The sequence below is a fragment of the Macaca mulatta genome, chromosome 9 (assembly GCF_049350105.2).
Source record: "Macaca mulatta isolate MMU2019108-1 chromosome 9, T2T-MMU8v2.0, whole genome shotgun sequence".
NCBI lineage: Eukaryota > Metazoa > Chordata > Mammalia > Primates > Cercopithecidae > Macaca > Macaca mulatta.
In genome coordinates this window covers 26,831,554-26,844,969 of record NC_133414.1, presented here as the reverse complement: position 1 = coordinate 26,844,969, position 13,416 = coordinate 26,831,554, and the positions used below count along the sequence as shown (strand labels likewise).

Below are 13,416 nucleotides of genomic sequence, written 5' to 3'. Positions count from 1 at the left end.
AAGGCAGGCGGATCACGAGGCCAGGAGATCGAGACCATCCTGGCTAACACGGTGAAACCCTGTCTCTACTAAAAACATAAAAAATTACCTGGGCATGGTGGTGGGCGCCTGTAGTCCCAGCTACTTGGGAGGCTGAGGCAGGAGAATAGCGTGAACCCAGGAAGTGGAGCTTGCAGTGAGCCGAGATCGAGCCACTGCGCTCCAGCCTGGGCAACAGAGTGAGACTCCATCTCAAATAAATAAAATAAATAAATAAATAAATAAATAAATAAATAAATAAGCTCTCTTCTTAAGCTTATGATTCTTTAAAATTTTACATTATTTGAGATGGGGCCATGATTTATAGATGTATCTCTTTATACACTTAGCACCTTAGTAGTTTATACATATTGGATACTCAATAAACAATTGTTACTGATGAAAGTGCTCTCTCAAAAGAATAAATTAACTGATCTATAATACAGATGCTTAGTTGAAAATAATATTCAACTCACTACTTCATTGTTTATGCTCTCAAACCCTGTATGCTTAAGAAATTTAATCAAAGTAGTATTTTTCAAGTTGCTGGAAACAAACTAGAAAAACACATTAAGAATATGAGTTAGCACTGCTGACTTTGGCACCTATGGGCAAATCTGTTTAGAAACCATGTTGTATCAAAATTTGACTGAGCAACTGGAAACGCATCCTCCGTGCACAGAATGCTGATCTGCCTTGCTGAAATCTAAAAACCCTTGAAGATGAGACTTAGAACTTTCAGACAAAACAAATACGTCCTGAAGACAAATGGCAAATGTATAAAGCTATATAGCTTTGGCAGTAGCAGCTCTTCTGTTTCCTATATGAGTGTTGCCTTGAGAAAAAATACAGAGAAGGACATTGGGAGAAGGTTACAGTAGCATTTACAGGCCATCTGAGGAATCTAAAATGTTCACCTATATCATAAGCCTGCCAAAATAAATTGTGACAATTTGTGAACAGTATGTTAACTTATTTCCTTGCCTTATTTTCATTGACAAGAAAAAACCCATAAAACTTCTAGATATTTTTATATAAATATAGTCTTACATTTATAGAAACTAGTAAAAGTATAAACCTTAGAATGATTAAGCAAACCACAGTGTGTTTATTCAATGGAATTCTATGTAACTATTAAAATTATATTCAAGGAAACTATGTATGATATTTTAAATAAATATAATTCCAAATTTTTAGAAAGATGATATATACAGACATTTGTGTACAAACTATAAACTGAAAAGAATTAAATGAAAAATAGACTTTGAATGGCCTTTAAAATTCTACCTTTGTATACATTCCAAAGTTTATTTAATGAGTATATAACATTTTTATAATAAAAATAATTTAAAGTCATGTCGCTTTTGATAGCAATAAATTCCCTTTGATAAGTGAATTTTTGCTCCAAATCACAAATGTCTAATTAACTCACCAAAGCTACAATTATTGAAATATTTAAGTCCTTTGAATTAAAACAGATATTCTGAAAGTTAGATTTTGTAACTTTTAACTGTGATATCACTTAAATTTTACAGAGAATCTACAAGAATAGTAGAAATAAATCCAATATATTCTTTACCCAGATTCATCAATTATTTACATTCTGCTGTATTTACTTTACCATTCATATTGTCTTGATAGATGTTTATAAATTTAAACGTATGCTATTCTTCCTGAACCATGTAAGTATAGGATGGAGATTCTATATCCCTTTACCAATAGACACCTCAGCTAGCATGTCCTATGAAAAGGGCATCCTCACACAAAACCACATTACAATTATCAAAGTTGGAGATTTAATACTGATACTATATTATCACCTAATACGTAGCCCATATTCAAATTTCATCAGTTGCCAGAATCATGTCCTTTGCGGCTACTTTTCTCCATCTAGGGTGAAATCTAGGATCATGCATTGAATTTACTTGCCATGTATCTTAGCCTCTGATTTGAAACAGTTTCTCAGCATTTCTTTGTTCTTTTCAACTTTGAGATTTTTGGAAAGCACAGACCAGTTATTTTATAGAATGTCCCTCAGTTTTGATGTGCCTGATATTTCCTCATGATTAGATTCAGATTATTAACTTTTGGTAGGAACACCGTAAAAATAATGCTGTATCCTCAGTGTAACACACCAGGAGGCACAAGGAGTCAGTTTCTCCCAATAATTGAGTATGCTACTTTGATTACTTGGGAAGGTGGTATGCCACAAGTCTGTTCACTGTAGGTTACTTTTTTCTTTGTAAATAGTAATTTGTGGAGAGATACTTAGAGGCAATGTAAATAAATACCTTGTATCTTTTCAAAGTTTCTAAATTTGCTAAGTCAGGTAGGAATATGTTCTGAATGTTATATTTTATTTTTAAAACATTATGATTTTGTGTAAGAAATGTATTTTTACTTAGGAGAAAAGAAAACACAGAAGCAAAAAGAAGACAAAAATTACAAATAATTCTACCATGTAAAGAAAATTGTCACTATTATGTTGGTAAATGAAGTTTCAGACATTCTTCCTACCACAGTGAGCTAATTAATAGTCATATTTCCCTTCCAGAGGTCTTTCTTTAATATTTGGGGAAAGATGATTGTTAATATAAATAAGTCTCTAATTAGCAGTCTAGTAAAGTAAAATAATGCAAAAATATACAATTATATTAAATGAGGGGAAAAGTCTAATAAAGTAGTACTTCAGCTAGTGGAGGAAAAGGAAGATTTTCAGAGGACTGAAGTATTATTTCTCAGTCCACAGCCCATTTTTAGGACAAGTGAACTGAAAGAATCTGAGATCTGGAAATACGTTCGATTTGCATTTTTCCTTAGTCCCTACAAATAAGACTAATGAAAAATATATGAAAATTGAGCAAATTACTGAGGCAAAACCATAAGATCGGCAACTGGATGGAGAAGCTTTCTTCTATAACTAGAGTAAAACTGATTAGGACTAGGTTCCTATAATACAGTAAAAGCCTAGCTTCAGAACGAGACTACAAGGTTGAAGTCAGACCAGTGGTGAAAGTGACGATGCTATTTATGAGATTGTGGTGTTCAAGCTCTTTTAATCTATTCCATCTAAGTTTGGAATAGATACTAGAGACTGATACTGAGCTTAGTCTTCAGAAAGCAAATGTCTATTGTCTTGATAGATGTTTATATAAATTTAACGTACACTATTCTTCCTGAACCATGTAAGTATAGGATGGAGATTCTATATCCCTTTACCCATAGACACTTCAGCTAGCATATCCTATGAAAAGGGCATCCTCACACAAAACCACATTACAATTATAAAAGTTGGAAATTTAATTCTGATATAATATTATCATCTAATACGTAGCCTACATTCAAATTTCATCAATTGCCAGAATAATGTCCTTTGTGGCTACTTTTCTCCATCTAGGGTGAAATCTAGGATCATGCATTGAATTTACTTGCCATGTTTCTTAGCCTCTGATCTGAAATATTTTCTCAGAATGTCTTTGTTCTTTTCAACTTTGAGATTTTTGGAAAGGCACATGTCCCAACTCCCCAGCCATGAAAGAGAGTAGGAAGAGAATGTGAGACTCAAGCAAGGCAAGAAAACCAAGACTCATCCCAGAGACAAGTCAGCCTTGCTTAACATTTGCTGTAGAGCTCAGCCAGAATCCCTAAACTGTACCACTTTTCAAAGAGCTTCCCTTCTTTTTCTTCCAGAACTGCATACTCTTTATGTCTCTAATTACTTTGTTATCTTTTTCCTCCCATCGTATCTTCTCATATCAATACCACTAGAGCTGAGTAAGTAGGGATTATCATTTTTGGATATGGGTCACTTGTAAATTGAGATTTGGAAATGTATACAGGCTGAAGTCAATCCAAAAGGTGAAAGAAATAAGACTGAAAGACTGGCACTATATCCACACAAAAGATAAAGGCAGTTTCACTGAAGACAGAATCCATACTAGGAGAGATGAATTTGAGGAAGATGAGCTAGTCACAAGCTTGTATTTCATCAACCTGGAAGGGAACAACCTGGATTTGAAAAGACAGCGAAACATCAGTACTTGGTTATTCTGAAATCCTGCTACTATCCAGATGTCAGATCCCATTAACTCGCATATGATTACTAATTTCAAGAGAGATGCCAGGAACAAGGTCTCTGGACTGTCAGCACAATTTCATATCATGTTATTTGAATACATTCTCTTGGTCTTCATGAGCCATTTGTTTACTGTGGGCCTAGGTCTAAATAAAGATTTTTAAATCACTTCACATTTTAACAGAATTTTTAAGTCATATATATATTTTCTCTAAGAGATCAGCACCACATCTTAGCTCCTCTCTCCAAAGGGGACACAAGACTACAAGAGATTAAGGAATTTGGGGTCTTTTTTCTGTATTTACAATTATAAATCAAGTGAATTTTGTCTTTGCTGTATATCCTTTGTTTCTCAACTAACTTCCTCCTATTGTAGAATTAATTCTCCAAAGGTCCCAGCTAAAGTCACTAGTTATCCTAATATAATAAAATATTTGAGATTAGGTGCTAATGACCAGTGGTGCTTAGGAGATATCTCTTTACATGCATGATTAATATTTTGTTTTTATATGTGGGTATATGTGTATTTAATTATTTAACTGTGTATTGACCACTTATTATATGCCATGTACTGTGCTAGCAGTTTTCCATGTTATCTTATATGTTGGGTCCTTAATGCCTTTCTTACCTTTGGCTCAAGGGCTACATGTGGTCATTCCTTATCTCACAGATACCTCATCAAGAAAGTATAAAAATAACTTTCCCTATAACTTGCCTGGATACTATGATGAAGAGACCTAATAAATTAAAACACGGAGACATGCAATATATTCTCATATAAGCCCAAAATATAAAAAATATTGAGTAGTTCTTGGATGATGACACTGGTGAGTTACACAGCTCATATTCCTAGTCAGGTTGTTGTACTCTCTCTTTAGGACAAGAAGTGATTAATGTTGGATTTTTGTGAAACTTGACAAGGCTATCAGGAAAGCTATTTCTGGTTAAAGAGTACTTTACGGCAGTGGTCCCCAACCTTTTTTGGCACCAGAGACTGGTTTCATGAAAGGCAATTTTTCCATGGACTGAGGTGGAGGGCATGCAGGATGACAGTTTGGGGATGAAACTGCTCCACCTCAGATCATCAGGCATTAGATTCTCATGAGGAGCGTGCAACCTAGATCCCTCACATGTGCAGTTCACATTAGAGTTTGCACTTCTATGAGAATCTAATGCCACCACTGATTTGATAGGAGGCAGAGTTTGGGCATTAATACTATCTCACTGATATGGTTTGGCTCTGTGTCCCCACCCAAATCTTACCTTGAATTGTAATAATCCCCCATGTGTCAAGGACAGGAACAGGTGGAGATAACTAAATCATGAGAGCAGTTTTCACTATGCTGTTCTCGTGATAGTGAGTTCTCATGAGATCTGATGGTTTTATAAGGGTCTTCCCCATTCGCTCAACACTCATTCTCTCTCCTGCCACCCTGTGAAGAGGTGCCTTCCACAATTGTAAGTTTCCTGAGGCTTCTCTAGCCATGTGAAACTGTGAGTCGATTAAATCTCTTTTCTTTATAAATTACCCAGTCTTGAATATTTCTTCATAGCAGCATGAGAATGGACTAATTCACTCACCCACTGCCCATCTCCTGCTGTGCGGCCAGGTTCCTAACAGGCCTTTAACTGGCACCAGTCTGCAGCCCAAGGGTTGGGGACCCCTGCCTTACTGGCTTCAAATTACAACAGGCAGTGACTGTTCGGCTCTGTCACTGAGGAATGTTGGTCCTGGCTAAGTATGTGCTGAGGTCAAAGCTGAATCAAATCTAAATTCAATTATAGATCATCTTCCTGGAAAGAGTGGCCTCTCTTCCATGGCTGCAATGTGTATAACATGGGAGTTAGACTCACACAGAGAGGCAGCCTTTTCTTAGAGTGTAGGTCCAGTAAGAAAACACTGGCTTTTAAAATAAGGAAGAAAGTAGGAGTGTGCAAATTAAATAAAGATAAGTTGTTAAAGGTTAACCAGTTTCTCCTGGTAGTGTTATAAGCAAATGGCATAGTCATTCTCTGATTCTACAATATTTAGATGTTTTATTTCAGTCACATAGTGGGAGCTGAGAACAAATGTGGGTAAACCAGATACAAAATACCTTCACAGAACATAAGCTAAAACCTTTTCCCTTAATCCTTCAGTGTTGAATCATATGTTATGTCTGGACCATAAACGTGAAAAATGCCGAAGTAGCTCCGGTGTCGCCATGGTCTGGCACACACACACCAAAAAGCATAATCATCCTTAAAATATATTACCAGGATTGCTATTGTATATTTGCAATTGCCGCATTATAAATGATCAAAAGTTTAGGGACTTAAGATGTCTGTTTATTATTTCCCTGTTTCTGTTCAATAGAAGTCTTGGCACAGTGTAACTGGGTTCTCTGCTTAGGGCCTCACCAGGCTGAAATCAAGGTTTTGGCTAGGCTGCATTCTCATCTGGAGCTCACGGTCCTCTTCTGAGAGTATTCAGGCTGTTGGAAGAATTTACTTCCCTGCAACTGTAGTACTAGAAGTCCCTGTTTTCTCGTAGGCTATTAGTGGGGTTTGCTCTCAGTTCTTACAGGCTGCTCTCAAGCCCCAACCACATGGCTGTCTCCCCAACAAGGTAGTTTACTTCCTCAAAGCCAGTAGAAGATTATCTCTCTCCTTCCAGTCTGCTATGATAGAGTCTTAGATAAAACAATGTAATCACAAAAGTGACTACATCCTTACTCTCTTATGTTGCTAAATAACAGAACCTAAGCAAGGGAGTGAGCATCCCAGCAAATTCATAGCTCACACCCACACTTAAGAAGATGTGGAAGCAGAACCTGAGAGGCCACCTTAGAATTCTGCCTACAACAACTCACTCAGAACAAGGACTAAACTCTGAAATATGTGGCGGAGGAGACAGCAAAATGTTTCTCACCTCCAGAACCTACAAGTTAAATGTGAACAGTCTCAGGACCAAGAATAGTGCCTTCTAAGAGAGAGAAAAAGCACTATATATAAATCTATAAATGTCTACCAAAATTCCCAGAGGAAGACATTCAGGTCTCAATCTCAATGAACCCTTTGAAGTATGCCTCAGAGAAATCCAAATTCCTACACAGATAATAGGGCTGGCAAAGATTTATGGGTAACTATTTAAAAAAGACCTGTACTCTAGTTTTAGCAACTCCCAAACCCTAACTTTCATGAAACCACCCCGTTAACCACTACAGTCTTTCTTCTTAGGTACTACATCCAATCGCTATAAGGTGATGTGGCAAAAGTTCCTTCTCCAGAGATAGAATAATACTCAATACTTGAATTGTAACACTGACATTTTCCGGAGTAGGAATAAAATAACCAGATGACCAAATTTCAATTCTGGAATAGAAGCCCTATATAATCACTTCCATTTGAATGTGGGTAGATCCGTAAAAATGATGGGACATTCTCTCTTTTGGTTGGGCTACGTTATATGCTGAAGTGATGGGAGAGTCACTCCCATCATTACACTCTGTCATTTAAGACTCTGTCTTAGCAGGCTAGGGAGATTCTCCTGGTAGCCTTGAAAAAGGAATCAGCCATATTGTGAGAGGGTGACATAGCTAGGCCTTGAGGCAACTTTTAGGAACTAAGACTGACCCTGGGCTGACATCCAGCCAGAAAATAAAGGCCTCAGGCCTACAATTGCAAGGAACTGAATTCTTCCAACAATCCTAAAGAGCTTTGAAGGGGACCCTGAGCCTCTGAGAAGATCACACCCAAGTGACACCTTGAGTTTCTTTTATTTTTATTTTTTGAAACTATAAATTTCTGCATGTAATATTTTATTAAATTTATGAAGACATGGCTCTGGTCATGATTGTTTATAGAGGTCAGATAATGCAAATAACAGCAAGTAGACTTATATTTTTTTGAAGATGATCTCTGCATTGTATTATTATTATCATTATTATTATTGAGACAAGGTCTCACTATGTTGTCCAGGCTGGTTTTGAACTCCTGAGCTCAAGAAATCCTCCCACCTCAGCCTCCCAAATTGCTGGGACTACAAGCGTGAGCCACTATACCCAGCCAACATCTTGATTTTAGAGTGGTGAGACCTTGAGCTTAGGATCTAGCTAACCCAGGACTAGGAACCTAACCAATGGAAACTGTATGATAACCAATTTGTGCTGCTTTAAGCCTCTCACTTTACGGTAACTTTTATGCAGCATTAAAAACATATAAACACATTGGTAAGTAAAATAAACAAACTGACAAAATTAGTTTTAGGAACTTTCTGTAATAGCATCTTTCAATAACTAAACCTCCATTGGTCTTACCAGATAGCTACAATATCTTCAGACTTTTAAAATGTATTAAAAACTAATATATACCTAAGGATATTTTTGGTATATTTTAGTGGTTCTCCAGAGCATTGTAGATGGCAAACTAAAACTAAAACTCCTTAAGTGATGAAAGAATGCCAAACCAATGATTATTCAACCATATAACTCTAACAAGGATAAAAGAAAATCTTCGTAATAATAGTATATATGATGTATATACATATAGATGCATAGAAACAAAGGACACTTACTCCGAAAGTTGTTCACTGGTAAGACTCCAGGATGATAGAATCCTGCTTTGCAAATGCACTCATAGGCTCCAAGAACGAATCCTAGGCCTTTAATTGGCATACACTATGAAGAAGAAAAGACAGCAACATAGTTGATCATGGCTTATCTCATGGTATAAAGGCTCACAGACACCCATCTTTGCAAATGGTAACAGAAAACTAACACATTTTCCAGAAATAAAATAGCTCTTTTTTGAACTTTTTAGTTTTGTTGTGCCAACAGATATTCTTTTAGAAGCAGTAAATTAAGTTTGCTTTCTAAATTTATGCCATTACAGCTGCAGTTGCACACATCTTTACTTCCTGTGGCAACGGAATGAGTTAATTACTAGACACAGTTTTTCTTTTTAGTGCCTCACATATCATTTTATTGCTTTAAGAAATTGTTCCAAAGCCTATAAGAATATTTCAAAAGTGATTCCATACTGAATGTTTCTATCAAAGCAAAGGTAGGTAGGTGGGTAGATAGGCAGGTAGGTAGGTAAACAGATATATAAAATTTAAGATGTGAAAATTGCTTTTATGAATTAAATAGTCATCAAATTTTATCCTGGAATCAATCAAAATAACACAAATTGATAAAATAATAAAACAAGTAAATTTAAAAATGCAAATTTAGAAGACAAAAATGAAGATCAATTATCCCAGGGCTGTTTACCTAAAATCTGTTTAATAGAAAAATGTTTTACATATACATATAAAGAAGAAAAATAGCTTTCAAAATATGTCACAATCACAAACAATAGAAATCTCCCAAAAATTTAAACTTGACTTCTTTCAAGGGTCAAAGATATAACCTAGCAAGCAAAAGGTGCAATTTTAGGCTGGGTGCAGTGACTCATGCCTGTAATCCCAGCACTTTGGGAGGCCGAGGTGGGCGGTTCACGAGGTCAGGAGATAGAGACCATCCTGGCCAACATGGTCAAACCCCGTCTCTACTAAAAATACAAAAAATTAGCCAGGCATGGTGGCGGGCGCCTGTAGTCCCAGCCACTTGGGAGGCTGAGGCAGGTGAATGGTGTGACCCGGGAGGTGGGGCTTGCAGTGAGCTGAGATCGCATCACTGCACTCCAGACTGGGCGACAGAGTGACACTCTGTCTCAAAATATATATATATTTTATATATAGATATTTTTAATATATATTATATATATATATAATTTTAACCAAGCAAAATCTAGCTTAACATAATTCATTTTTGCTACATTTAATTACATAGCAAGGGATAACTTCTACTAAACTACAAAAACTACATCAGTAAAACTGGAGTATTTAAATAATCTAACCAACACTGAAATTTCTTTTATGATATTGCTCTACCATGATTCCAACACATTGCCTTTTTGACACTATAATCTATTAGAGGAACTTAGAATTGAGTGAATTTAAGAATTATAAAATGTCCCTCTTTTCAGAGGCCCTTGACATAAAATTTTAAAGAATTTAAATTATTCCATAATCTAAGCTTAAATGATTAGCATTAAGATCAATATTACATGTCACAAAACTCTAGCAATTAGACAAGTATTTTCATGTAAGATTAAAAAAAAAAAAAGCTAATACATATTCTAAAGTCAGAGACATAGCAAGAAATCTCTGAAAAAGAGGTTTCCAAAGGACCTTCTCGAATATTTTAATTTCATTAATAACCTCTTCTTTTCTGTCTAACACACACATATCCAATTATATGTTGCAATTGAAAACACATTTCCTAACCCAGAGCAACATAAAACAGCAAGAGTACCAGTCAATTCAACCGAGTTAGCAAGTATTTACGAAATAACCGCAGCATGCATACAGAATTCCTACAGAAACTAATCAAAATAACGTGTACTGTTTTATAAATCTCCAGGTATACAATAGGTCAAATCATATTTCTAAACTATGTAAATAAAAAAGTAATTATAACATTTATTTAGGAGAAGCATTAGTATTATGGAAAGAGCATGTTAGTTGTGGTCGGTCGGAAAAGATAAATTTGAAATCTGACTTCATCACTTCCCAACCATGTGGATTTGGGCTGTTCTCTTAATGTCTCTGAGCCTTATTGTCTTTAAGTAATGAGAATAACTATTCCACCAGACACAGACATAGTCTGAAAAGGGTAGAGCCACCATGATGGCCTAATGGGTTAAATACAGGGTATAAGAGGAAGAGAAAAATAAAGGATGACTCCGGGGTTTTTGGCCTGAGCAAACTTAAGTATGGAGTTGTCATTCAACTGATCTGAGAAAGGCTATAGATTTAGGGAAAAGATCAGAGGTTCAGTTTTGGACATCACGTTTTGGAAATCAGTTTTGGAAACCACGTTTTAGAAATCACAGTGAAGTGATTATTCAAAAATTTAGATCTAGATCTCAAATAGGTAGTTTGATAAACTATTATAAAGTTTAGAAGAGATGTCTGGGCTGTATAATTTGAGAATCATTTGCATAAAGATCACAGATAAATCCATGAGATTAGATAAGATTAAATCACTAAGCAATGCCTTCAGTCAGTGAAGGAAATAGATCCAAAAATATAAGAGTAACCCTGCTGCAACATCTGCCACCTCATTGATTGCCAGGATTGATTCAGCTAATCTGGCTGACTTGGCAGGTGTCTTTTTTCTTCCTCACTACTCCATGTGTGTCCTTCCTGAAGCTACTTGCTAGGTCAAAGAGGATGACCTTCCCAAATGGAGGAGAACCATTCTTCACTCAAGGGTACACAAGCAGCTGTATTTCCCTGCCAGAACCTCTAAACATACTATCAAGGAAATAGGTCCAAGTGGTGAGATTCAGAACACTTCAGAGCTAAAAAGTTAGGCAGAAAGAAAGAATCAAAGGATCCTGAGAAGAGCAATTCAGTGGGGTATCATTATTTCTATTATGACATCACGATACTATGAATGTAGCATGTGGAGTTTGTTGTAAGTTACAATTACTAAATATTCATCCAGCAAGGATTTGTAAACTAAGGTAAACCAGGTAAACTAAGTCTTAGATACTAAGACTACATTAGAATTCTTGAAATATTTTAACTTGCTGAAATTCAGAGGTTAATGCTATTCATTAGAACCTAGAACATCACTGATTTCATGATGATATGACTCAACACTGCAACAGTGACTCAGCTGAGAATTTTAAATTCTTATGGAAGATTTGAAAGTTTATTGGAATTAAAGTATCTCTCTGCTATAAACAAACTCTACAGCCAACTTAAAAAAATGAATGTTTAAAAATTGAATTGATTAGATCTGGTACATATTGCCAAATAAAATATTCCTTGAACTTGAAAGAAATGCCTCCTAATTTCATTACATAAAACACAGAAACATGAATTATTAGCCACCTCAAACTTGTTGTTCTATTAATACATAATTTTATGATCTCAAAGGAAAGAAAAAAACTTAAGTCAATTAAAATCAATAAAAGTAGACTATCCTGCTACACTGACTCCACCTCCAAGACAGCAGCGCCTGCACGGAATCAAATGTGCTACTGTTTTCATACTTTTGCCTTGAAGTATACAAGTGGTCTCGGCTTATTTTTTAATGAAGAATTGTAAATCGAAAATTTACAATTTTCAATAAACTTGGAAGGCATATTTTCTTGCTGTATCCACCACCATGATTCCCTTGCTACTTCATCCCTGTTACCTCCTAAACAAAATTATACATTTTTAACATTAGAAAATTAGTTAACCTAGTTTAGCAAACTATCACAAGAACAGAAAACCAAACACCGCATGTTCTCACTCATAGGTGGGAACTGAACAATGAGATCACTTGGACTCGGGAAGGGGAACATCACACACCGGGGCCTATCATGGGGAGGGGGGAAGGGGGAGGGAGGAGGGATTGCATTGGGAGTTATACCTGATGTAAATGACGAGTTGATGGGTGCTGACGAGTTGATGGGTGCAGCACAGCAACATGGCACAAGTATACATATGTAACAAACCTGCACGTTATGCACATGTACCCTAGAACTTAAATTATAATAAAAAAAAACTGTAAATATAGTGATGCTCAACTAATGTTTACCCCATTTGGACTGAGGGGCTGCTTGTTAAGTAGCACTTCTTTCCCCTCACTGCTCTATGAGTAGCCTGTGATAAAAATTAATAAAAAATATAAAAATTAAGAGTTATTGTTATGGGATCCTTGGAGTGTCATTTTGCCAGCCAGAAACCTCAGTGGCCAGTGGCGCCTAGGCCTGAGTTTTGCTCTGGCCTGCTAGGCGCATTATGCCCACTCAGCCTGGAAGGCTGTCCTTGGCTCCTGCTACTGACCTGGATCCCACACCTGCCAAGGGCAAGCCAGGTGTGGAGCAGTAAGGGGGGTGTGAGTGAGTGTGGGGTCCACACACTGTGCAGCAAGGCACACCAGCTGCAGAAGAGAGGACAGCTCTAGGCACTGGCAAGGGCACTGGCTCCCTGCAAGGCTGCAGCTGAACCAGGTATACCATAAGCAGCTTCCATGGCTGTATTAGTCCATTCTCATGCTGTTATAAGAACATACCCGAGACTGGTAATTTATAAAGGAAAGAGTCTTAATTGACTCACAGTTCCACACGGTTGGGGAGGCCTCACAATCATGGCAGATGGCAAAAGAGAAGCAAAGGCAAATCTCACATGGCAGTAGGCAGGAGAGCACGTGCAGGGGAACTGTCCTTTATAAAACCATCAGATCTCATGAGACTTACTCACTTTCAAGATAACAGCATGGGAAAAACTCACTCCCAGG

General features: G+C 36.7%; 1 protein-coding gene across 1 annotated transcript in view; it reads right to left on the bottom strand.

Moving 5' to 3' along the window:
- Nucleotides 1-13,416, bottom strand: part of GPR158 (G protein-coupled receptor 158) — a 432,618-nt gene that overhangs the window by 201,322 nt on the left and 217,880 nt on the right. The window contains exon 3 of the mRNA XM_001101165.5: nucleotides 8,649-8,751. Within this exon, the coding sequence (XP_001101165.3) occupies nucleotides 8,649-8,751 (103 nt within the window). The remainder of the gene's footprint in view (nucleotides 1-8,648; nucleotides 8,752-13,416) is intronic.